This window comes from Platichthys flesus, chromosome 12 (assembly GCF_949316205.1).
Source record: "Platichthys flesus chromosome 12, fPlaFle2.1, whole genome shotgun sequence".
In the NCBI taxonomy this organism is placed as follows: Eukaryota; Metazoa; Chordata; class Actinopteri; order Pleuronectiformes; family Pleuronectidae; genus Platichthys; species Platichthys flesus.
The window spans coordinates 9,968,067-9,989,937 of NC_084956.1; the positions used below are offsets into that span (position 1 = coordinate 9,968,067).

Here is a 21,871-nt window from a genome sequence, read left to right on the forward strand (position 1 = left end):
TAATAAAGTGATCATTTATTTTTTATGTACAAACTTAATCTGAAATCTATAGCTCTACATTTTAACCCACGTTAAAATGACTTGAAAATGTTTTGTTCTATCATTTGAACTACTGACAACATTTCTGTAAAACGGCTGGCACACATAATCTAGAGTGGTCTTATGAATTTCCAGAGCTTTGGCTTCATTTGTAAAGAAATATATTGAAGTAAAGAGTCTTAGTAGGTAAGTTGTCCATATATGGATGGATGCTTTAAATCTCTGAATTCTAATCGTAGAATAATATGCAGTTTGGCTATTGACAATAATAAGCAGGCCATTTATTCCTTTACACACCAACAACTTACCTACTCCAGAAAACGAATTTCTTTCCACACCTATATCAGTAGATTCTTCTGGTATTTGAAACCTGTTGAGACAGTCACTGGTATCTATTCACAACCAGCTACACATGTTCACGTGTACAACATTCTGAGTCCCCGCACTAAGGTTAATGGTCTGTTGACTTTAATGCCCCTCGAGACTAACACCTTAAGACTAACGTCTCCTTAATGAGTCTAAAAATGAACTGAACTGCCCCCTTCTGGAGAGAAAGGAGAAGCTGCCTGGATCACAGGTGAGAGACAAACAAGGAGAGTAAAAGAGCTGATCCCCAAACCTTGAGGTAGGTTTCAGTGTCAGTGGTTTGATCTAATTGTTTTTCATCTGTACTGACAGAGCAGAAGAGAGAAGGTGGTTCAGTGATGTCATGTTCAGGTAGAGCAAGCTGAATATGTTAATCTCACACAACAATATTCGGTTTGCTGTTGTTCTTAGTTCAACCTCAGCAAATGTTCTGCAAATCTATAATATAATACCCTGATACAAGCGCCTTTGCCCTCCTTGGCTCCGATGTCAATGTGAGCGCTACCAATTACCAAGTTACATTGAACCACTCACTGGGTATTTGTGTAGACATCAGCCAGACATGCACACTTTTTTCAAAGTTACGTAAAACATTGAATTTGCAGATTACCCTCTCTAATCCCAGGACCAACTTGTTCATCTTTGTACAATATTGCATCGTTGGCGAAAAACCAACGCTCCATCTGCCCTGATCTGGTTTGGACGGACAAGATGTGTGCGACTGGCAGCTAACTTTCACATGGACATGATGACACACAGTGGATTCTGAGGATTTCTTATTTATTCATTTTTTTTATTTGACAAATTAAAATCCGCCCCATAAATTTAAGTCAGATTATATGTACAAATGCTCTCCCACAAATGTGACATGTGCTGCTTTTTCACGCACAGCGCAGTCCCCAAAGAACTTGAAGAAACCAAACCCATAGTTTAGGTCAGAAATGTCAAACGCACACATAATATTTTTGGACGTTGCAAGCTGTTGATGCTCCGAGGTGGAATGAGGGAATATGAGGAGCTGCCCAAATGATCACGCATTATGCCATGTAAGAGGCAGCCAGGATTACTGGGCTATTTGATAGAGGATTACAGAGTTGAAAGTTGCAAAGTCCATTGATGCTTTACAATGAAAGAAGAATGCACATGCACAGAGTTTAAAAATCATGGCATGAATTTGAACAAATTGAGGAAATAAAAAAGGCAAAATAAATGAAACATCTTTTCTGGATTGATGACTTAAAATACTGCTTGTGCAACATGAGGGTGAGTGAGGAGGAAAAATAGGAAAAGGCTGAATAAAGATGCAATTCATGGGCTCTGTGCTTAAATTGCTGAGACTAGCTATAGCTAGTGTTTAAAGAATTCACATTGTCATGTGTCATACACAGTGGATAAGGATTACAACAAAAAGCAACATCAATCCCCCCACACTCAAAGCGTGTAAACACATCTGAACAAGCAAGAAAGCAGATGTGCTCCTGCACTCTAGATATGAGAGCTGCCAATCTCAGCCAGTCGTTTAAAACCCTCATCTTAAGTCAATAGAAGCGGGTCCGGGCAGAGATGAACTGATCTCCTTGCGTCACAGGAGACAACGCATGGGAATGAAGGATAGGACGGGTGGGGGGTGGGGGTGGGGGGGGGGGGGGTTGGTTTGTGTGATCTGATCATAAAGTGACGGCAGGAAGGGATATTGGAGAGGATGCCAGTGTTTGGGTATTATGTCAAATGAACAATGCCATTGGCCAAAGCATATCCGATGTGCCATCTGTCTGGGTCGGCCGGCACAAAGATCATGTGTGACGCATGCCTGCTGAGTGGTGTGTGCGTAGAGGGGGCTGACGTACATGTGCAGTGATGCACAGAGGATTAAACACATGTTAATGAAACTTTGCAGTTCAGTGGTAACTAATTGTGAAAGTGACACTCAGTCACATGAACCGTCGATCATCTGCAGTCCTTATAAGTTCCTGTATGTAAAACTAGTATCACTGATCACTTCAATGCAGATACATAATGTGAACAAGTAATGCATGTAACCTTGTGCATAATCAAATAAACACACACTGAATTGCATTAAAGGTGAACTTCAGATATAAACAAATTTAGAAATCTATAGAGGAAGCTTTTTGCTAAATTGGTCTAAATGGAACTAGCAGAGATACTCTGACTCCTCGAATAGATCCAGCTTCGGAAATGCAGGGTCCTTCAACCTCTGTAATTGAACCCAATACCCACTTCTTTCCACACCTCCAGTTTGTATTGATGACTTTCAGTTAAAACTTAGTACGTGTCAAACTGACAAACTCAAATTTTAGAAGGTTTCCTCCAGAGCCATTTCAGCCAAGGGGTTATGTTTTCGTCACCTTTTTTTAGTTTGCAGGATTCATCGAAAATACCAAATTAATTCCCACAAAACTTGCTGGAAGGATGTGCAAGGGATCAGTGAAAGCCAATTTAGGATTTATTTTTTTACTTTCTTTAACATTGTGAAATTTTATTTCTCTGAAAATACTAGTAGAGGACTTATATTCACGAGTGCGTGCATCTCGATTGAATTGAAGGGGATCATTGGACCTTGGTGGGGGCATGAGTTCTACTGACGGCCATTTTAGTTACATACTTACTGCCCCTTAAATCATTATTTTGCGGTAAAGCATGAGTAATTAGCCCTAAACGATGAAAAAAAAAAAACACAACATTTGAATAATTAATCAATTTAATTTAAATTTGGTGCTAGTGTGTCTGCCTGGCAACTTGACAATATAAAATGGACAAATACAGTATTTAAGGTTTTGTCACTTAGTTTGAGGTGTCATATTAATGCTGTGGTCAAAAGTGCTATGCAAAGGTACTATGTCACCACGACACATGGTATGACCTCATACACAAAGACATATAAACATAAATACAAACAAATCCAAATCTAAAATGAAATTATCAATTAATGAAACGTTTCCAATTACAAAATGCTTAAATATTTGATATATTCATTATCGAAATAGAACGTCTTTCTTTTCAGATCAAGTTTCATTTTACAGTAAGAAAATAATAACAGACTAACTGACAGTCTATGTGAGATGAGCCTAAATGAAACAGGTTAGCAAGAAAGTCAACAATCACAAAGGCTTCATATAGAGCAGCAATTAAAAATGTGTGATCACTTACATTTATATATCTCATGATAACAACGTCCAACATGTCGTATTTCAGACAGAGACGAACTGGGGCACTTTTCTCTACACTGTTGCAAATACTTGAATAACATTCTCGACATTATGGTCACCATTCACATCTTTGCAACACACTCCCCGGCCTAGAACAGAGGAAGAGATGAGATTAAAACCAAGGCAGACATGAAGGTCATTCTTTTGAATATTCGAGTCACTGTATATCAGTATCAAAGTCAGCACGATGCAGTGGATTTAATTAATCTGACCTCTTGTTGTAAGGTTATTGATACAGACTGAGTCATCGGCCTGTTATAAGGTCAGTTTCATGTTTTCTCGCTGATTAAACAGAACAGTAAATTAGTATAGTACAGCTGTGACTCTGCTGGGTTCAGCTTTGCCCTTAATCGTTCTGTCCTCGGACCTCCTCCTCACCTTCCTGTCTTCACTGGATTCCTTATTAACCAGGCCCTCGTCGCTGGCGGCCTGCAAGCTGTCGAAGGTGCCCTGCCTCTCCCGCTCCATCTCATGCGAGCCGCCCTCTCTCCGCTGTCTCTTCCACAACTTCATGACATCCTCCACACAGGAGAACCTAGTGTCAGTGGTGCACGCGTACATGCCTATAGGCACGGCCAGCACCATGGCTAAAACTATCACTATTATATGAATCAGTTTCTCCCTCTGTTCCATCTCAGTGACGTCACTTCCTGTTACAAACACAATGCACTGGCCTTGACGCGGCGCCTTATTCTTGAGGGTCACACAGATTTCATATTTGGTGGCAGGCATCAAATCAGAGACCGAGTATGAATGAATCCCGGGACCGATATAGACCATTTCTTTCTTATTATCATCTGCACGGCCAAAGTGGATGGTGAACCAGGTTTCTGCAGGACGATCCAAGGCAGCGTACCACTCAATGGCTATGCCACGTATTGTCTGTTTGGCGATGCGGATGTCAATGTAGAAGTTTTCATCCCCAACACCGGGTGCAGCAGGGAAGCCGGGGAGGTTTGTCAGGTGGGAGCCGTCAAGAGAGTGAACATCCAGGAAGACACTGACAGACGAGTTCCCTATAAAGTTGACAGCTGTGCAGGTGTAGACGCCCCGGTCGGCCGCATGGAGGGAGGGGATCACCAGGAGGGATCTGATGGTGTCCTCATCCACTCTTTCCTGAGACTCTGGTAGGAAATAAAGGGGGATCCAGTGTTATTTTAGAGAAACATTGTAATTTAAAGAATAGAACTTAATCTGTTTTGACAGAAAGAAAGAAGATAGTAAATTCAAGACAAGACAAAGGAAAGACGGAAACGTTCAACGTTAGAAAGATAAAGCCAAATCATGTTTGGCATTTTTGGCATAAATTTACTAAAACAATTAATATATAATAAAATATTAGAAACAAATAATTTCCCTGTCATTGAACCAGGACTAATCAACTATCAGGAAATACGAAAGGATACTGTGATATATTTATTTGACACATTAGTTACATGGTTCATTTGATGTATTAAAGAGGCAAATTGGGGCATAATAGTAAATAGTTTGTACTTGTGTAACTAATATAATATAATATAAAATTGAGATTTAGAGTTATGATGGTCAAAACAACATCAACCACATCCACATGGAGTAAAACTTGGCATCAATGTGCCAGTATTTGAAAACTGTGTACCACTTTCTAATATGGTACTGTTTTTTTTAATTGTGCATACTTTGCAATTATTATATACTATTTAAATGATTCACTGATGATAATAATAACAAAAGCCTCTAACAGAATAATAGGTTTGGGCAGCCTGATTGGCCTTTGTCCTCATTCATATGTTGTTGTTTCATTCTTTAATTTACCAAGAAGATCCTAAGTTAACTTATCAACACCAAAATGCATTCATAATTGGAGTGTTGGCATTTAAGACTAGATCAATAAGGTTATTATAAAAAACACTTTAGGGGGAAAAGAACGTCTATAAATGAAAGTGACTGAAGGTGCCTCTCATTAGACAGAAAGATGTCTTTGGTTCTTTGTAAGTAACTTGTGACTGCAGCCTTGGATCAATTTTCTCAAATTGTCAATTGTCGTGATTTAGAGTTGGACGATGGAATGATTGGAATGATCAATGAACAATTTATTGAACATTTGATTTAGCTAGAGTAAACTCAAGGTAGCCGAATGTTACCTCTAGTCTCTAACTATTGGTTACATGTTATCAGTAGCAGTAGAAGCTGTGATAGTATCAGTATAGGGGCAGTATTGGCTGCAGCAGCCTGCTTCTCAGTTTATGATGGACTGGTAACTTGCAGGTCTGATCTACAGTAATCAAAAGTGTAAGTCTAATGACGCAGATGTTTACTTAATTACTCAGTATCCCAACACTGCTGACATTAGGTAGGCTACAGTACACTATAATCTCCAACACTCTTAATCAAGAGTGATGGTGATGTGCAGCTTGAGGGAATCAGTGGTGGGCCAATGGCCAGATTTAGCCCTTCTCCCTTAAGGAGAGGTTCGAGGCCTCTGCGATTAAAATGTGTGCTTAAGTATCTAATTTACCGCGAAATATCAGTGGCGCCAGTGCCTGGATGACCCGCTGCGAGTGTCACACTCTTACCATGAAATCCTCTGATTATCTTCAGACCATATGTCCACCACACCGCGGGGTCTGGCCGGGCCTTGGCGAGGCAGCGCAGCGTCAGGTTGGTGCCCTGCGGCATGCTGATGTTGGAGGCTGGGCTGCTCACCGCTGGCTTCACGCACGCCTGTAGCTCGACCTCGTGGAAGAACTTGCCCGCCCTAAAGTCCGGCCCGGAGCAGGTCAAGTAGGAGTTCATCAGTATAATCGGGGGCGTGGGGGACCTGATAAACTCCACGAAGCCCTTCAGCCGGCAGTCGCACTGCCAGGCGTTGTCGTGCAGCGCCAGGACAACGTTCACCCCGAGGGCAGTCGCCTCCCGGTCGTCCATGCCCTGCAGCTTTTGGTAGAGGGGCCAATTTTGAAAGACCTCCTTTGATATGACCGTGAGCCGATTGAACGATACGTCTAAGTACGTCAGTCCTGGCAGAAATTTTAACGCATGCTCCGGCAGCACGTCCAGCTGGTTGTGCTTCAGGTCCAGGATCTTGAGAGCCGGCGTGTCCTCGAACGCTGTCCATGGTACTGAACGCAGCTTGTTCCCCTGCAGGCGCAGCTCGGTCAGATTCCCCAAACCCTCCAGGCCCTTTGAGTTTATGAGTGTGATGTCATTGAAGTTCAACCACAGGTTCTCCAAGAAGGACGCCCTGGTGAAAGCCCCTCTTGGTATTTCAGTAAAGTGAGATTTTTCTATGCGTAATTTGGTCATGTCATCTGGGAGGTTCCCTGGTATGGCCCCAAACGCGTTCTCCTCCATACATATGAGCGACCTACATGATTAAAGGGAAATAGGATAGGTGAGCATTTGCTTTCTGTGCCTCATGAACACAGCTTTATAGCCTGTGTTTGGCTGTTATTGGGACCACATGTTAGAAACAAACGGTGCTCGACTCGATTGAGAAAATATGCACTCGGTAATTTTACAGTAAAACATAGTCTCCTTCATCCACAGCCACCCAGTGACAGAGTTAAACCGGATAAATATACCCCTGCCTCACAGTGAACTTCGTGAAATCAGGTCTCACCTTCCATGACGGTCCTCGACGCAGCTGCACCCGCGTAAACATTCAGGGACGCTTCCGTGCGCTTGGGTGCTCAACACAACTATAACTAGAAGGTAACAAATTATGTCCATAGTCCGCGAAAAATCCCAGAAGTCGTGGGCTACATTCGTGCTCAAGACATGTCGAGTGCGGCAGACGAGAGAAGCCTATTAGACCTAATCCCTGACGCACCCTGAAGTGCACTAAGCAAGTGGCATCTAATTCTTAGGAAAGACACGAAGGATTGACACTTGACAGTGTTAGTGCGTCTGGCCCACTCAGTTCAAATTGGCCACACTGTCTGATAAGGTCAACTGTTTTTTTCTAAATGATTAATGATGCTTTAGTGAACAATTCAATTGATAATAAAGACCCGTTTATTATTATAATAATACGTATTATTATTATTGTAATGTGTTATTAATGTTGTTATTAATAATTATTATTATAATCACCATCATAATCATAATCGTTTAATAGTGTCAGATCTGGATCCTGCAGCTCTGGAGTGAGTGAGAGAGAGAGAGAGAGAGAGAGAGAGAGAGAGAGAGAGAGAGAGAGAGAGAGAGAGAGAGAGAGAGAGAGAGATAATTGATACCTTTATTGGCATGTTCTGATCTCATTCCTCAAAATTGGTTTAATCAATTAACAGCACTTCTCCAAAATGAATAAAATCAATAGTATAACATTTTTCCCAGTGATTGAAAAGTTTTCAATATGTCGAGGTGAAAGAACACATGTAAAAAGACACGGCAATGCCTACTGGATGTGTATATATAAAAGTTTATTTAACTATATTCAAATAATATAATTGAAATGAACAGATCTACATCTCATTGGGGGTAATGATGCCTCTAGGTGGCACAAAACAGGTACATAGAGATATTTCAGTATGTGTCTCGTTGCCGGGAGTATAAATCATTTTTTTAACATTTCATTTTTTGCATCATGTCCACGCTATTTACACGGTGTCATAGTTCAGACCTTCATGTACTTCTTTCTCCAGCTCCAGCTTTTTTCTCCATTCACCAGAGTTGTTGAACCATGCCTGTGTGTATATCTTCTCTGAGAACGTATGACAGATTATACAGGCACAGACATAACTGTATATGTAAGTGTACATCATCCAGGTAACATATTTACAAATCATACACGCACATATATGATATAAACAATGGAGTGTCTACCGCTGATTTCCCTTTTAATCAGATAAGGATGTGGAGGTTTCTTTGCTGGGCCCATTGAGTGAAATGAAATATTAATTACAATAATGATTTCATATGTTGACTTGTTTCCTCTTACAGGCGTAGTGATAAAAAAAAAAAAAACATTCTTTTAGACATTAAAGCATGAGTGTGTTCTGATGCTGGGTCAAATGTCTTGTAATTGTCTCACTATTAATGAGTGGATACATGTGTGACCGGTGAGGATGGATGTTTGGATAAAATACAAGTTAATTAAAATGTTTAATATTCTCTAAACTGATATTTCCATGATAGTGCAGCGTGCAAAGGTCCTTTGATAGAAGTTGGCTCTCTGTGGCGGCGGAGTCTGTGGCGTGATCCAGCGCGGAGGAACGGGTGGGGGGGAGTCCCAAGGTGTGGGCGTACGGGAGCGGGTGGGAGGGGGACTGACGTTAGGATGTCGCTGAGGGTGGGGGTACTGGAAGTGATGGGGGTATGGATGTGGATGGACATGCAGGTGGGGGTGGTGATGGGTATGCGAATGCGTGTTAGTGTGTGGGCTGGGACGTGGATGCGGGTGAGTGCGAGGGATATAGCGCGTAGCAGGAGCCGGAGCTGGAGCATGATGTCAGCAGAAGTACTCGTTGGGCTGTCCCTCTATCTTAGCCGTGGCCTCAGAGTCCAGGCTGGAGCGGGCCGACAGCAGCCTGTTAGACTCCTCTGGGTTCATTCTGTTCAAATACTCGCCCTCGAGACCTTTGGCCTTTGTACCAGGTGACAGCGTTTCAAAGGTCACGTATGAATCTTGGATGTCCTTGGATTTCTTGCCCCAGTACTTCTGAATGCGTCTCTTCAGCGCCCCACAGCACACGATGACGGTGAGTGGGACTGCGATGATACAGGCCACTGTGATCACAATCACGTTAATCAGCCTCTGGGTGCCAGTGGCACTGGCTGCTTCATCAGTGGAAAATATCACACACTGCTCCTTCTTGGGGATCAGCCCCCTCACACACACACAGGCAATGTACTTGGTCCTGGGCACCAGCCCTTCGATGGTTACACGGTTCTGTCCCGCTCCAACATTGATCTTCCTCATGTCCCTCTCTCCAAACACAGCGTACAGCACACTAAAGGCTGTAGTGTTCTTGGCTTTAGGGGCTCTCCAGTTCAGAGCAATTGTATTGTCTGTGTCCCCCACTACCTTCACGGAGCGGACCACTCTGTCTGGGTCCTGCTGCAGCGACGAGGTGTTGGCAGCCAAGTTGCTTAGGTTTGTCTTCTCCAGATCCAGCAGTGCATCTGGGTTGGAGGAGGTGGCAGGCCCCGGTGTGGTTCGGTCAGCCAGGCTGAAAATAGCCTGTTCAGACTCGGAACCAAGCCCAGGTGGAAGGCCAGGATCCAGGGCAGGCAGGGATGAAGGGGTCGAGGTTGGAACCAAATATCTGGCTACCAGTTTCTCCTGGTAGGCGGCTTTGCCTATTTGGTTGGATTTCTTGGCTTTTGCCTTCTTTTCACTACTGGTTTGGTTCCCCTCTGGCTTTGGGGTGTTAGAGACAATAAGAGAAATAACAGCCTCTGCATTCCCTGCATAGTTAGTGGCCTTGCACATGTATTTCCCTGAATCCCGATAGGACACAGCTGGGACACTGAGGATGGACCAGGTGATTCCTTCCTTTGACGTTTCCTGCTGAACTGTGGCAGCAGAAAAGAGAAAAAATGTTTGTTACACAATGACAAAAAAGGACAATACGAAAACTATAACATGAGACACCAGCTGCTGAGCAGTGCTGCAGAAACCACTGTTGTGGCTGCAGCTGTCAGTCAGACTTACAACCTCCCTATCTCCGCAACTCTATGTTTAATTAACAGCAGCACTTTAGCTCAGACAAAAGCATCTTATCTCAAGCTCTAAACAATGAAAGTCCCTGGTGTCCACAGAGCTGCTTGACTCACCTGTTCCATTGAGGGCTCGTCCATCGGCCCTGCGCCATGTCAGGTCCGGGATGGGGACTCCAATGGTCCCACAGCGGAGCAGCACATTGTTTCCAACAGCGCTCCGGACTCGCGCCACGGCTGTGTGGATACGTGGCAGCTGACAGCGCCTCAGCTCTGCGTCACTGAACAGAACTCCCGACACACTCTCCGGGGCTGAACACCGCAGTCTCGTGTCAATGAATGCCACAGACAGAGTTGGGGACTTCTGGAACTGGACCAGGTCGTAGAGCCGACAGTCACACACCCAGGGGTTATCATGGAGACCTGAGGGAGAAGGTATAAGTGAGGCTACAGCAGGAAAGACAAGCGTCCAGCTGTGTGCAAAGTGATGGACCAGCCAGCAGATGGCTGGTGTGGATGTTACAATGTTAATCCAGTAAGAGGATTAACATTTAATTCATAAACTACATTATGACCATGACTATGGCAATGATGATGATTATTATGATGATGATGATGATGATGCGCTTGCGGTCAAGGTCAGGTTTTGCTGTCATTTAACCCACCTGCCCTCAAAGTAGTGGACAGCTAAGCGTGGAGCAGCTAAGCGTGGAGCAGCTGTCCACTACTCAGTGAATGAGGAGGTTTTCTGAACATGCGGTGGGATGTGAAATGTAGAAATATTGAGCAAGTCTTTCTTAAAAATTTTAGGAAAATTGAACAAAACACAAATTTAATTCTCACTATTTCCACATATACTTAAACAGGGCTTTATCCTAGAGTAAACTGGTGCAGAATGGCCAAAGGATCATGTCTAAGCATGAGGAGAAACAAATCTATGACAAAAATGGCATAACCCTCAAAGAAATATTTAATAACTGATTTCTGTAGCCTGTGTTTGTAACTGAATTTTTATCAAATATCGTTTGTAACGACATTAAAGTGTTTTTTATTAAATGCTTGATAATGGATGTTAAAAAAATTGATTTTGGTCTTTATGTGATATATTTTTTTTGCTTGTGATATATATCTTTTCCTCAAATATTGATCTATTTTTATCGTCAGATATACCGATAATAAGATGTGATCTGTTGCTTAGCGGCTGCTATCCAGCTGTTCAAGGACATTTCTTTGCGCAAACGTATCACAACTGTCTTTGACAGTGCGCACTAAGTGTTTCAATTAAGACGCAACCCTGGAGCTGAGGGATTGGGTGCATGAAGGTTGTGTGACAGGATGTCACTTACCAAGTATCATCTTGGAGCTCTCTGGTCCTTGCGCTGGTTTCACCGCCAGCCAGGTGAACAGCACCTCTGCAGGCAGGGTCAGCAGGTTGTTGCTGGACAGGTCCAGGTAGGTGAGGTTCTTAATGTGACTGGTGGCCTCCGCGGGCAGCGAGGTGAGCTGGTTGTTGTGCAAATCGAGAAGTCTGAGGCTGGGCATGTCCATGATAGATTCCCAGGGAAAAGCGGTGAGGGCGTTCCCGTCCAGACGCAGCTCTTCCAAGTTGAACAATCCACGGAAACTGTCCGGATTCAAGGCGGACAGGGTGTTGAAAGACATCCACAGGAATTCCAGACTGGAGAGGTAGTTAAAGGCGTCGCTTGGTATCCGTTGAATAGCCGTCTTCTCAATCCGCAGCTTGGACGTGTCAACAGGGAACCCGACAGGCACAAGGGATATGTCGGGATCATTGCAAATCACGCTCCTAAAGGAGGAAGAGACAAGTGACTTTATGTTCAACATCCTATGCAAATTACACAATTTGACATATTTCGCAGTAAATTAAACGAGTAAATGAAATGTAAGATAACAAAATTACCATTAATGTCAGTAAAATCATGTTTTGGACTCTAAATGACAGTTCACATGCAAATAAAATCCTGTGGATAATTCTGAAAAACACTCATTCCCCAATCCATCCAAACACTTAAAAACGCATACATGGGAGGGTTGAAAGTGCCTTTGAGAGATAATCCTGCATTAAATAAAATTGGACCGACATGCACTCCCTGAATTATCTTTTGTACACGTGTTCACCTCTGTGCAAATACCTATCCTCATGTGAGGAGTAGACCTGCCCGTTTAAAGAAAGCATGCGTCTTTACGCACAAACCAAACCACACTGCAGTGTGTTTTTGGATATCAAATAAAGTCCGTGCTTACCTGGCCTTTGATCCATCACTCAGGTTGTGGTAGAAGCAGCTGCACTGCGACGGGCAGGAGCTCACTGGGGAGACAAGTTCACCTGTGGCCAAGTAGAGCCCCAGAAGCAGAACGAGGAACATTTTGGCCCACTTTTACGCATACGCAGCTACATGCGCCCAGTCTGCGCCCACTGAAGTCAGACAGACTTGTTTTTTTTCTCTCATTTACAAGAATATCATCCGCATGGCTTTTGTCCCACCGCTTCGCTGTCCCATAGTGATCAGACTGCTATGAGTCCCGAGATAAAAAGGATATACAAGGATTAGCGAGGACTGGCGTTCTTTTCATTTGGATGCGTATTGCATCCCGGAATCCGATAGGCTGTGCAGAGACGTCCCTATTTATTATCACAGAAAAACACTTCCGAAATGGTCATAATCCACTGTGATGTTTGGATTTTTTTTCTTTCTCTCAAATGTAGTTTGTTCATTTGATCCCTGCCATGACTGTTAATCTGAGTGGGCAGCACTGCGTTTTACCACACGGTGGCCCCTACAACAACCTGAGGCTCCTGTGCAGTCAACAGATGTGCATTTTCGGACTCTTATACCGGTTTTATTTGGAGGACAATGAATGTTAATATCACAAAAGAAAATAGTATATCACAGTTCTACAATATACTGTCACATTTTTTTTGTGATCAAATTTTTATTGGGATTTGAAGGACAACAATCATCATCATTCAACAGCACATAAATAAAGTAATTACCGTATACAAACATAAGCATACCCATGTTCTCACACAGACAGATATACACATACACGCCGGATAATAATAAAATGAAAACATAAAGGGGAGATACTGTCACATTCTATGGTGTTCATCCTTATCTGATATAACGATTTTATAATCAATATTTTTCATAAGGTGAATATGAATTTGCTTTGTTACTGTTCATGTGTGATCATTGGATGATTGCATGTCTGCTATTTCTGGGGTCTGTTGATCAACCAACACAATCTTCAGACCTTTTTTTTAAACAAACACTTTGTTATTCAGCTCTCAAAAGCACTGAAGCATCTCCACCAAAATTGTGCTTTAACTTTGTAGACAAATTGCTAAGAAAGAAAGTGATTATATGAATGTTGCTGCCAGGACAGAGATCTGCACCTCCAATGTCCGACTCTGTCCAATATGAAATGGAGAGGCGGTGGACTAGTGGCAGAAACTTGGACTATGGGCAGAAAAGGTCTCTGGTTCGTCTCTGGTTCGACTCCACGGAGAAACAACAAAAAGACGAACCTGGATTGATCTGTCCAAAAATCCAAGAGGATTCTCCCTACCCTGTCTAGTGCCCCTGAGCAAGGCATCTTACTCCCCCAACATCTGCTCCCCGGGCGCCGTACATGGTCGCTCACTGCTCTGTGTGACCTGCACCAGATGGGTCAAAAGCAGAGGTTAAATTTCCCTACATGCATGAGTGTGCCTGTGCATGTCTTTGCATGTGTTTGGGACTAAGAAATGCATCTTAATCTTAAAATGAAAATATTCTAAATGTTCTGGCTGCGATTCTGACCCGGGTTTTGACTCAGGGGTCAACTGCTGCAGTTGTTTATCAAAGGCATCGGTCCACAGCCTGAAGGCACCCTGCACCACTGACTATTATAGCACTGGTAAATACTACACGCACGTTTTTTGGCACTTGTCCCTTGTGTTTCCCCCTTGGCATTAGAAAGTGTGCCGACTAAATAGCTAAACATGCTTTGTTTGAAAAACTTGGCAGCTGGAACCCACTTTTACATTTGACCCAGATTTAACCACTGAGCCCTGGTGAGTTTTTTTTTTATTACAACACAAATAGTTTATCCCATTCATAATAACAGATTACAGAGTTGCTTTATTCAGAAATCATCAACTTCTATGTGTCTTGTGTGCATCATTCTGACATATTAGCCTCTCCTGTCACCCATCCTGCACATTTACACACAATATTAGTTTCATTGAGCTCTTACACTTAATATTAAAATCCCTCTGAGAGGATGAAAGACTTGTTTCACAATGTATGGTTTTAGGACCGTGCAGGTCGGTACTGAGGCCATTGACGTGTTAAGCAATCATGTTCCCTCGTGTTAAAAACGTATACATTCCACATTGCAGTGCAAGACGATAATCTCATTTACTGAGGCCCCTTTTATATGGTTTGAACCAGAGGACTGGACTTTATTCAAGCTGCAACGTCATTCTCACTGTGCAGAAAGTCTAACATAGAAAGGATGAGATAGTTATATTGGATTAATCAGGCTTCACATGACCAGCAGAAATGTTGTATATTCAGGCCTATTTGTGTCACCATTTCTTTACATGTAGGATTATTTTTAACCCTGATTAATCTCTGTAGAGAAAAAAAGTGCACACGTCAACTCATGTTGGGGTCAAGCAAGGACAAAGAGATTTGGGTGTTTGTCATCAACATCGATACAACAAATGTAACCAGTGTATTGTCATATTTTCTCTTTATCTGTATCTTGCAAATCGTTTTTATGGTTATTTGTCTTATTATGGCCACATAAACTGCTGTCAAGTTCTGGAATGACTATTCTGACTTTGTCATAATATGTAGATGTAAGTGTAATAACATAATGGATTGTATATTATAATGTCAAATTGCATTGCCATATGCTTAGCACTTTATGCATGTTCACCTATATTTCACGGGATTCCTGATCTTATAATCCTCAGAGTGAGACAAACCTCAGCCACACAATGTCCGGCTTGTTTCCCCTCCTTCATCCCTGTGGCATGAAAAGCTGCAAGTGATGGTGCAACTGAAACATAGCAAATCCATGGGAGGCTCTGCATGATGGCAGGATTTCATGTCATTCAAACATTTGTCGATCAGCTAAAGCTAAATAAGAACACAGACTTTAATTTGGCACCACATTTCATTTCACCCATATCACCCATTAAACCCCAGACTGCAGCAATGTTGTGTCTGCGGCTCCAAAAACTCAAATTTAGTTTTGTCCCTCATCATTTCAGGCAGATATGGAGTTTAATCTCTTGACGTCAGTATGTCTGAAAAAAGTTTTTAAACGAAACAACAAAGGCATCCAGAAATCAAAGGCTGACATGTCGAGTTTCACATTCACTAGTCGATCTGAGTCCAGCCACGTGGGTCAGTGGATTAATAAAGAGACTCTGCAGTGTATTCACAATAATCACTTTGTGTCATCAATCAGTGAATGGACAGGGTTATGTAATGAACTGATATACATCATATACATTTATGATTGTGTTTCTACATAAACTGTGGATAAGACGCAGAGCAATGATGTGCATATAGGAGGATGTATATCTATGAATAATAAACCAGGAGTCCTGTATCATACACCAGAGTTAATGGAATTCATATATGCTATCATATATTTTTAACACTTTGTCCAGTGCATGTAACCTTGAGTGAAATAGTTGCAGCAAAACGCGGGGATTTAAACCATGTTTGAAGAAAACTCCATCACGAAATGACTCTAGATTTGGAACCAGAAGATGCAATAACCTGAATGAGATTAAAATAACTGTCGCTGCTTAAAAAAATGTCACATTTTTTACTGTTCAATACCTAGTCCTCGTAGACTGCTTTATCACATTAATACATATTAATACACATTAATATATATATATATATAATTACGTGTATATATCCTATATTATAACGTTTTGGAGGTACACAGCCTATTTCGTTGCACAAGAAGATGTGATAATATATTGCGTGTGTGTGTATGTGTGTGTCGTGGTGTGTGTGTGAGGGGGGGGGGGGGGAGGGGGGACGACGACGACGACACCTGTTGTGTCTCCTTAAAGCGAGACGGAGGCTGCATCCAACCATCGTGTCGTCTGGTCGCTCGATACCGGCGCAGCCCGCATCCTCGTCACTGGGTGGCAGACACAAGGGCTTTGTTGTGCAGGAGCTCAAACTAATTGAGGGCTTTGCGGTTGCGGACAAATGCGCATTACGGGTTACTATTTGTGTGGTTATGTTCATTAAGACATTCCAGCACGGATTGGGGCGACGCAGAGAGAGGGGGGCTTTACATAATGGAGTGCATGCTTTTCACGTGAAATGCGCCTTTAAAAAGCGGGACTCTCCTCTCTGCTAGTCGTGGCACATCGTAAACCAGCGGACGCGCACGAGTGAAAAGTATTTGACAGCTGCACTTTGTTGAGTGGACTCGGATTCAGGATGGTGTCGTCGTACCCGCTGCCAGATGGCTTTACCGACTTTGATGTGTTCTCCCTGGGCTCCTGCCTGCTGGTGGAGGGTGAGTGATTGTGTGTGTGTGTGTTTGCCTGTTTTTACGCTGGATTTCAGCCAAATACGATGTTAACCCGTGACAGGACCTGAATCCACCTGGGCTCCGCCAGCTCGCTACTGTCGGCGGGAGGAGAGGATGTGCAGCTTTACGCTGACACACATCCGCGTCGTGTTTTTGTGCGCAAACAGAGAGAAACACTGCGATGTTTGAAAACACTCTGATGTGGTGCCACTGGTTCGGAAATGTCACGGTGCCTGTATGTGACGCCACCAGCGCCGCCGCCGTGGTGCGCACTGATTTCCATTCATGTTTTGTTTTTTTATTGTTTTGGTTTTCTCCTGCTCTTCGCCAAAAGGTCTGCTGGGCTTCTTCCTGAACGCGGTGACCATCGTTGCTTTCCTCAAAGTCAGGGAGCTGAGGACCCCCAGCAATTTCCTCGTGTTCAGCTTGGCCATGGCTGACATGGGCATCTGCATGAACGCCACCGTCGCCGCTTTCTCCAGCTTCCTGAGGTGAGTGATGCAACCGGCCGCCGCTTTCATGAGGAAAATATCAAGGTCTGATCTGGACCAATACAATTCTGTGAGAGAATAATAACAGCTGCTTATACCAGTGCTCGAGGCGAATAATCCAACCTATGGAACTATATGTAATCGATAGATGGTGAAGTAACGGGGGAGTAATGGGGGAGGGTCGGAGGGTCAGTCCACTGCTGTAGCCTGATGTACCGAAGCAGGGGGCTTTCAAGCTGTCAAATCACAGCTGCTGCTCTGGCTGTTCATGAGCCCAGGGATTATATATATAGGCTATAAACATATATGTGTGTATATGTATATGCAGTATATACACTGTCTATGTTGTTTTAAAAAATAAATATATATCCAGGGTCTAAAATGCCTCTGCTTGAAGGTTTTCTCTGCATGTTTGGTCTAGATAACATCTTTCGGCCACACCCTGCTATAGGGACCAATTCACCCCATTCTTTGTTGGTGGCTAAATATTCACACCCACTCACTCATGTCCTTATCTCCAGGTATTGGCCATACGGCTCTGACGGTTGCCAGACTCACGGTTTCCAGGGTTTCGTGACAGCTCTCGCCAGTATCCACTTCATCGCCGCCATCGCCTGGGACAGATACCACCAGTACTGCACCAGTAAGTCAACACCTTCCCCGGGCCCTGAATGACGACAAAAGCAAACACATCATCCCACTGTCCACCCTCAGCGTCACTCTCACAAACACACACACACAGGCACATGTAAACATATAGGCATACTGAACAGGTTTTTGTCCTTAGTCTCCCCCCGGATCTTGAGACCTCTCACGGCTCTGAAGTGGTCAGGTGGTCATCATGCGGCCTATTGTCTTTGGAACGGCCCGCGGGAAAATCTAAAAGCCTTGTGATGAAATACATTTGAAGAGACAGTTCCCTAGGAGACACTATTGTGTACAAAACAACCCTTTTATTTAACTTTTAATTAATTCTTTTCCAAATCAGCCCCACCGCTGTTTTATTTTTAACAGGAGACAGGGGGAAGGGAGGTGATCCAACACCTCAGCTGATCTCACATCTTTCACACCGATTAGCGAGTTCAGCACATTACAGCAGACCACTGTGAATACATGATTAATCATTAGCCCTGGAGACCTTTAGAAAAAATAAGAAAAGTGTGTCAAGCATGTATCTATTATTGATGACGAATGGTTTGACTCTGTGCTTTCCAGGGACCAAGCTGCAGTGGAGCAGCGCCATCACTCTGGTTGTGTTCATCTGGCTCTTCACTGCCTTCTGGTCCGCCATGCCCCTCATTGGCTGGGGAGAGTATGACTACGAGCCCCTCAGGACCTGCTGCACCCTGGACTACACCAAAGGAGACAGGTAATGTCTCCATGCATCGAGATAATTACAGATGTCTCTGTATCTTCAATAAGCTGATTTTTCTGACACCTTTCTCATGTGTTTCTTCCTCCCCAGAAACTACGCGTCCTACTTGATCCCCATGAGCATCTTCAACATGGGCATCCAGGTGTTTGTTGTCATGTCCTCTTACCAAGCCATTGCACAGAAATTCAAGAAGACTGGAAACCCCAGGGTAAGTGTTGGAAAAGTCCAAACATATTTCAGTCAAGTTTTCTTTTTTCATGCCAACACAGAGGACGGTAGTCTGAGTTTGGCTTCAGATACTCCAAACCCAGATTAGTTTGCATGCATGATGTGATAGAAATCCGGAAATACAAGAGGCTGAACACACCAAAGTTGTATCTAATTAGGGGCTTTCTGCAAATAGGATCAATACATGGAGTCACAAGGATCTCAGAGTGAGAACAGTTGAATACAAAGATCTTGTGTAGGAGGAATGAGGGCTTTCTCTCTGAACCAATCCAGACTGGTTCCGTAGGCGCGGGAAGGAGAGGAATCTAAACACAAAGAACTGATTAACATGCGTGTCCTAATGAGATAAACAGACATACACTCCTTCCTGTGGTGGATAAACAAGTGGCAAAAGGCTCCGGCACTTCTCAGGTCGTCAACAGTTCAGACCACAAAACAGCTCAGATCATACATGTCTTTAGACAAGGCTGCAAAAGATTACTTTCCAAATACAAAATAGATTCAACCACACTTAGTTAATTTTTCTAATACAATGATGCAGAGGAATTTTGGAATCATTCTGAAGACCAAGAACCTAGCAGCTGAAACTAACAGAGAAGTTAAATCGAATGCGCAAATCCTTTGAAGCACAAATCATTGTCACAGCTCATGTAAACACTGTGAGCGCTTTTCGTCGCTTCCTCGCGTGAGCACAACTCCCTCAACGTGGTCCTTATTCAGAGCTACACAAACAGTGAATGGGGGGCGTGGTGGCTGTTGCACACCGTATATAGGTCATTGCCTCGGGGGGAAGACCCTGTGCTCCGGCCGGGGAATGCGGACAGTAGCTGGTCTGCCGTGAAAAGAACAATGTATCTGTGAATAGATAATTCAGTAGAGGAGTTCCTCAGGGGCTGAATCAGGCTGCCTCACTTTACATTGCATAAGGCCATTAATCACAGTTATCTGAGTCGGTCAGCGACGCTTTTATTCCAAATGAAAAGGCTCTGGAGGAGAGACACCAAGCACACCACCACAACAAGGCAATTATAGAATGACTTAAGGCCTTATTGCCCCAACGTCAAGAACGTAGCGTGCAGAGTATGTCACAAAAACGCTGCAGAGACAGGGTTAGAGGTTGTATCTGATGTTCCTCTATCCTCAAATTAACCCCCTGTCTGTCATTTCCAGACTCCTGCTGGGCCTGTCAGTGCAAGCCTACTCTCACCTTTTTCCTCCTCCCCTTCAGGGCTTTATTTTTAAACTGTACAGGAGCTCCTGCAGTTCATCAAGATGCCAAATACATCAGGGTGAAAGAAATGTAGAATACTGTATGTCCATATGACTGAAGATGCAGCCATTAAATGTCTGTGATTCTGAGGGGCATTTTGTTACACTGTCCAACCCATTCATCTAACTAATTAAGACAAGGTGCATTAGCAGCAACAATCCGGAATCAACATGCCAGTGACTCATGGTTCCTTTTGAATTCCGGACCAGCCAATTCTTCCAGAGTTTTTGTCCCTTTCATAAAAAAACCACTAAATCAACACAAAGACCACAATGAAAGTTGGAGAAGTTTAGCGTCTTCAACGTGTGTATTCCTCGATTTCCCCGCTTGAATGTGTTATCAGTGTCTGCATCACAATCAAATGTAAAACATGCACGAACTATATTTTATTCCCCAACCTTAAAGCCTTTTATGTGGAGTAAACTGGACATTAAAGGGTTAAACTGTGCTTTGCATGCGTACGCTCAAGCTCAGAATAATGTCTGCTCTGACCCCTGGATTACAACAGCGTGCCTCTTTACTCATTGGCTGCCTGCTGTTTTCTCACTGAGCCCGAATTATCTTAACACAGATATTGTTTTTATCCCAGACTTTATCCCCGGCGTGTGATTCGCCCCCAAGTAAAAAAAAAGAAACAGAGGCCCAAGGCATTGCTTTGGTCTCCTTCGCTTTGTATGGTTTATCGGTAACTAATCATTTTTGTTCTGATCCTCTCTCCCGCGCCCTCTCTCTTTTCTCCACTTTTCATTCCTTTCCCCGTTAATCCCTCCCCCTCTACCTCTCTCTCTCTATCCCCTGCTGCAGTTCAACCCCAACACTCCTCTTAAGACCATGCTGTTGTGCTGGGGCCCCTATGGCCTCCTGTGTTTCTACGCCATTTTGGAGAACGCCACCCTGGTCTCCCCTAAGCTCAGGATGGTAAGGAAAACATGAAACACATGAGCACAAATATTATTTCACCATAATCCAAACATATTGATGGATATAGTTTGAAATGCAGCTCACACACCACCAGCTGCTCACTGCTGACGGTTGGATGTGCCTAAATTTCCAGTCTCTACATGCAGAAATAACAAATAGAGAATCTTTTACTCTTCTGCAACGTCTTTGTTTAAATGCTAACATCCGTGTGTTTCCTGCGCCCGTCCCTGCAGATGGCACCTATCCTCGCCAAGACGTCCCCGACCTTCAATGTCTTCCTGTACGCTTTGGGAAATGAGAACTACAGAGGAGGCATCTGGCAGCTCCTCACCGGGGAAAAGATTGAAGTGCCTCAAATTGAGAACAAGTCCAAATAAACTGAGCATGCAATATCGCACACTTTCTGTCCTGGTGGTTTCTCGCAGGTACCTCAGTGTCTCTGTGAGTGTGTACGTGAACGTATAGTGTATTGAACAATGGTCCCCCCCCCCAACACACACACACACACCTGCAGACATCCCTCCCAAATTTTCCTATTGTTGATTGTTTCAGCATAGTGATTTTTTCGTGAATGAGATTGTGAACAAAAAATAATTCTCATATTATACTTTTTAAAACAGACAAGCTATTCCTGCTGTGTTTAGTTTACTGCACCACACAAACAAAAATACTTTGGAGGTGGCTGCTTCTAGAACCAAACAAGTGATTTTTTTCGAGTCAGTGTCAGATT

At 43.4% G+C, this 21,871-nt stretch overlaps 3 protein-coding genes across 5 annotated transcripts; 1 reads left to right on the forward strand and 2 right to left on the reverse strand.

The window, feature by feature from the left end:
- Window positions 1-3,144: 3,144 nt before the first annotated feature.
- On the reverse strand, window positions 3,145-7,364 carry lrit2 (leucine-rich repeat, immunoglobulin-like and transmembrane domains 2). Of its 2 annotated transcripts, XM_062401371.1 has the most exons (4): window positions 7,234-7,364; window positions 6,188-6,978; window positions 4,011-4,756; window positions 3,145-3,721 (listed from the first exon to the last, which is right to left on the reverse strand). In XM_062401371.1, the coding sequence occupies exons 1-4, from the start codon at window positions 7,341-7,343 to the stop codon at window positions 3,695-3,697; spliced, it is 1,674 nt and encodes a 557-aa protein (XP_062257355.1). In that variant the 5' UTR covers window positions 7,344-7,364; the 3' UTR covers window positions 3,145-3,694. The 2 variants fall into 2 exon arrangements, with proteins under 2 accessions (XP_062257355.1, XP_062257354.1); XM_062401370.1 differs by having other exon boundaries at window positions 3,145-4,756.
- A 612-nt stretch (window positions 7,365-7,976) lies between these two features.
- lrit1a (leucine-rich repeat, immunoglobulin-like and transmembrane domains 1a) lies at window positions 7,977-16,176 on the reverse strand. Its single transcript, XM_062401256.1, has 4 exons — window positions 12,540-16,176; window positions 11,621-12,081; window positions 10,392-10,697; window positions 7,977-10,130 (listed from the first exon to the last, which is right to left on the reverse strand). The coding sequence occupies exons 1-4, from the start codon at window positions 12,659-12,661 to the stop codon at window positions 9,064-9,066; spliced, it is 1,956 nt and encodes a 651-aa protein (XP_062257240.1). The 5' UTR covers window positions 12,662-16,176; the 3' UTR covers window positions 7,977-9,063.
- A 304-nt stretch (window positions 16,177-16,480) lies between these two features.
- On the forward strand, window positions 16,481-21,538 carry rgra (retinal G protein coupled receptor a). Of its 2 annotated transcripts, none has more exons than XM_062401259.1 (7): window positions 16,481-16,841; window positions 17,191-17,347; window positions 17,869-17,990; window positions 18,563-18,716; window positions 18,813-18,930; window positions 21,025-21,138; window positions 21,375-21,538. In XM_062401259.1, exons 1-7 carry the CDS (start codon window positions 16,763-16,765, stop codon window positions 21,516-21,518), a joined length of 888 nt encoding a protein of 295 aa, XP_062257243.1. In that variant the 5' UTR covers window positions 16,481-16,762; the 3' UTR covers window positions 21,519-21,538. The 2 variants fall into 2 exon arrangements, with proteins under 2 accessions (XP_062257243.1, XP_062257244.1); XM_062401260.1 differs by lacking the exon at window positions 16,481-16,841 and adding an exon at window positions 16,912-17,091.
- The last annotated feature ends 333 nt before the right edge of the window (window positions 21,539-21,871 follow it).

What these genes read in the sequence shown, in the direction of transcription:
- lrit2 (XM_062401370.1), bottom strand. Translation starts at nt 7,343, where the DNA reads ATGGACATAATTTGTTACCTTCTAGTTATAGTTGTGTTGAGCACCCAA. An exon ending in GTCGAGGACCGTCATGGAAG is followed by an intron (nt 6,979 to 7,233) that starts GTGAGACCTGAT and finishes TTAATCATGTAG; the next exon opens with GTCGCTCATATGTATGGAGG. An exon ending in GATAATCAGAGGATTTCATG is followed by an intron (nt 4,757 to 6,187) that starts GTAAGAGTGTGA and finishes ATTTCCTACCAG; the next exon opens with AGTCTCAGGAAAGAGTGGAT.
- lrit1a (XM_062401256.1), bottom strand. Translation starts at nt 12,661, where the DNA reads ATGTTCCTCGTTCTGCTTCTGGGGCTCTACTTGGCCACAGGTGAACTT. An exon ending in AGTGATGGATCAAAGGCCAG is followed by an intron (nt 12,082 to 12,539) that starts GTAAGCACGGAC and finishes TTCCTCCTTTAG; the next exon opens with GAGCGTGATTTGCAATGATC. An exon ending in ACGAGCCCTCAATGGAACAG is followed by an intron (nt 10,131 to 10,391) that starts GTGAGTCAAGCA and finishes CTGCTGCCACAG; the next exon opens with TTCAGCAGGAAACGTCAAAG.
- rgra (XM_062401259.1), top strand. Translation starts at nt 16,763, where the DNA reads ATGGTGTCGTCGTACCCGCTGCCAGATGGCTTTACCGACTTTGATGTG. An exon ending in CTCCTGCCTGCTGGTGGAGG is followed by an intron (nt 16,842 to 17,190) that starts GTGAGTGATTGT and finishes CTTCGCCAAAAG; the next exon opens with GTCTGCTGGGCTTCTTCCTG. An exon ending in TCTCCCCTAAGCTCAGGATG is followed by an intron (nt 21,139 to 21,374) that starts GTAAGGAAAACA and finishes CCGTCCCTGCAG; the next exon opens with ATGGCACCTATCCTCGCCAA.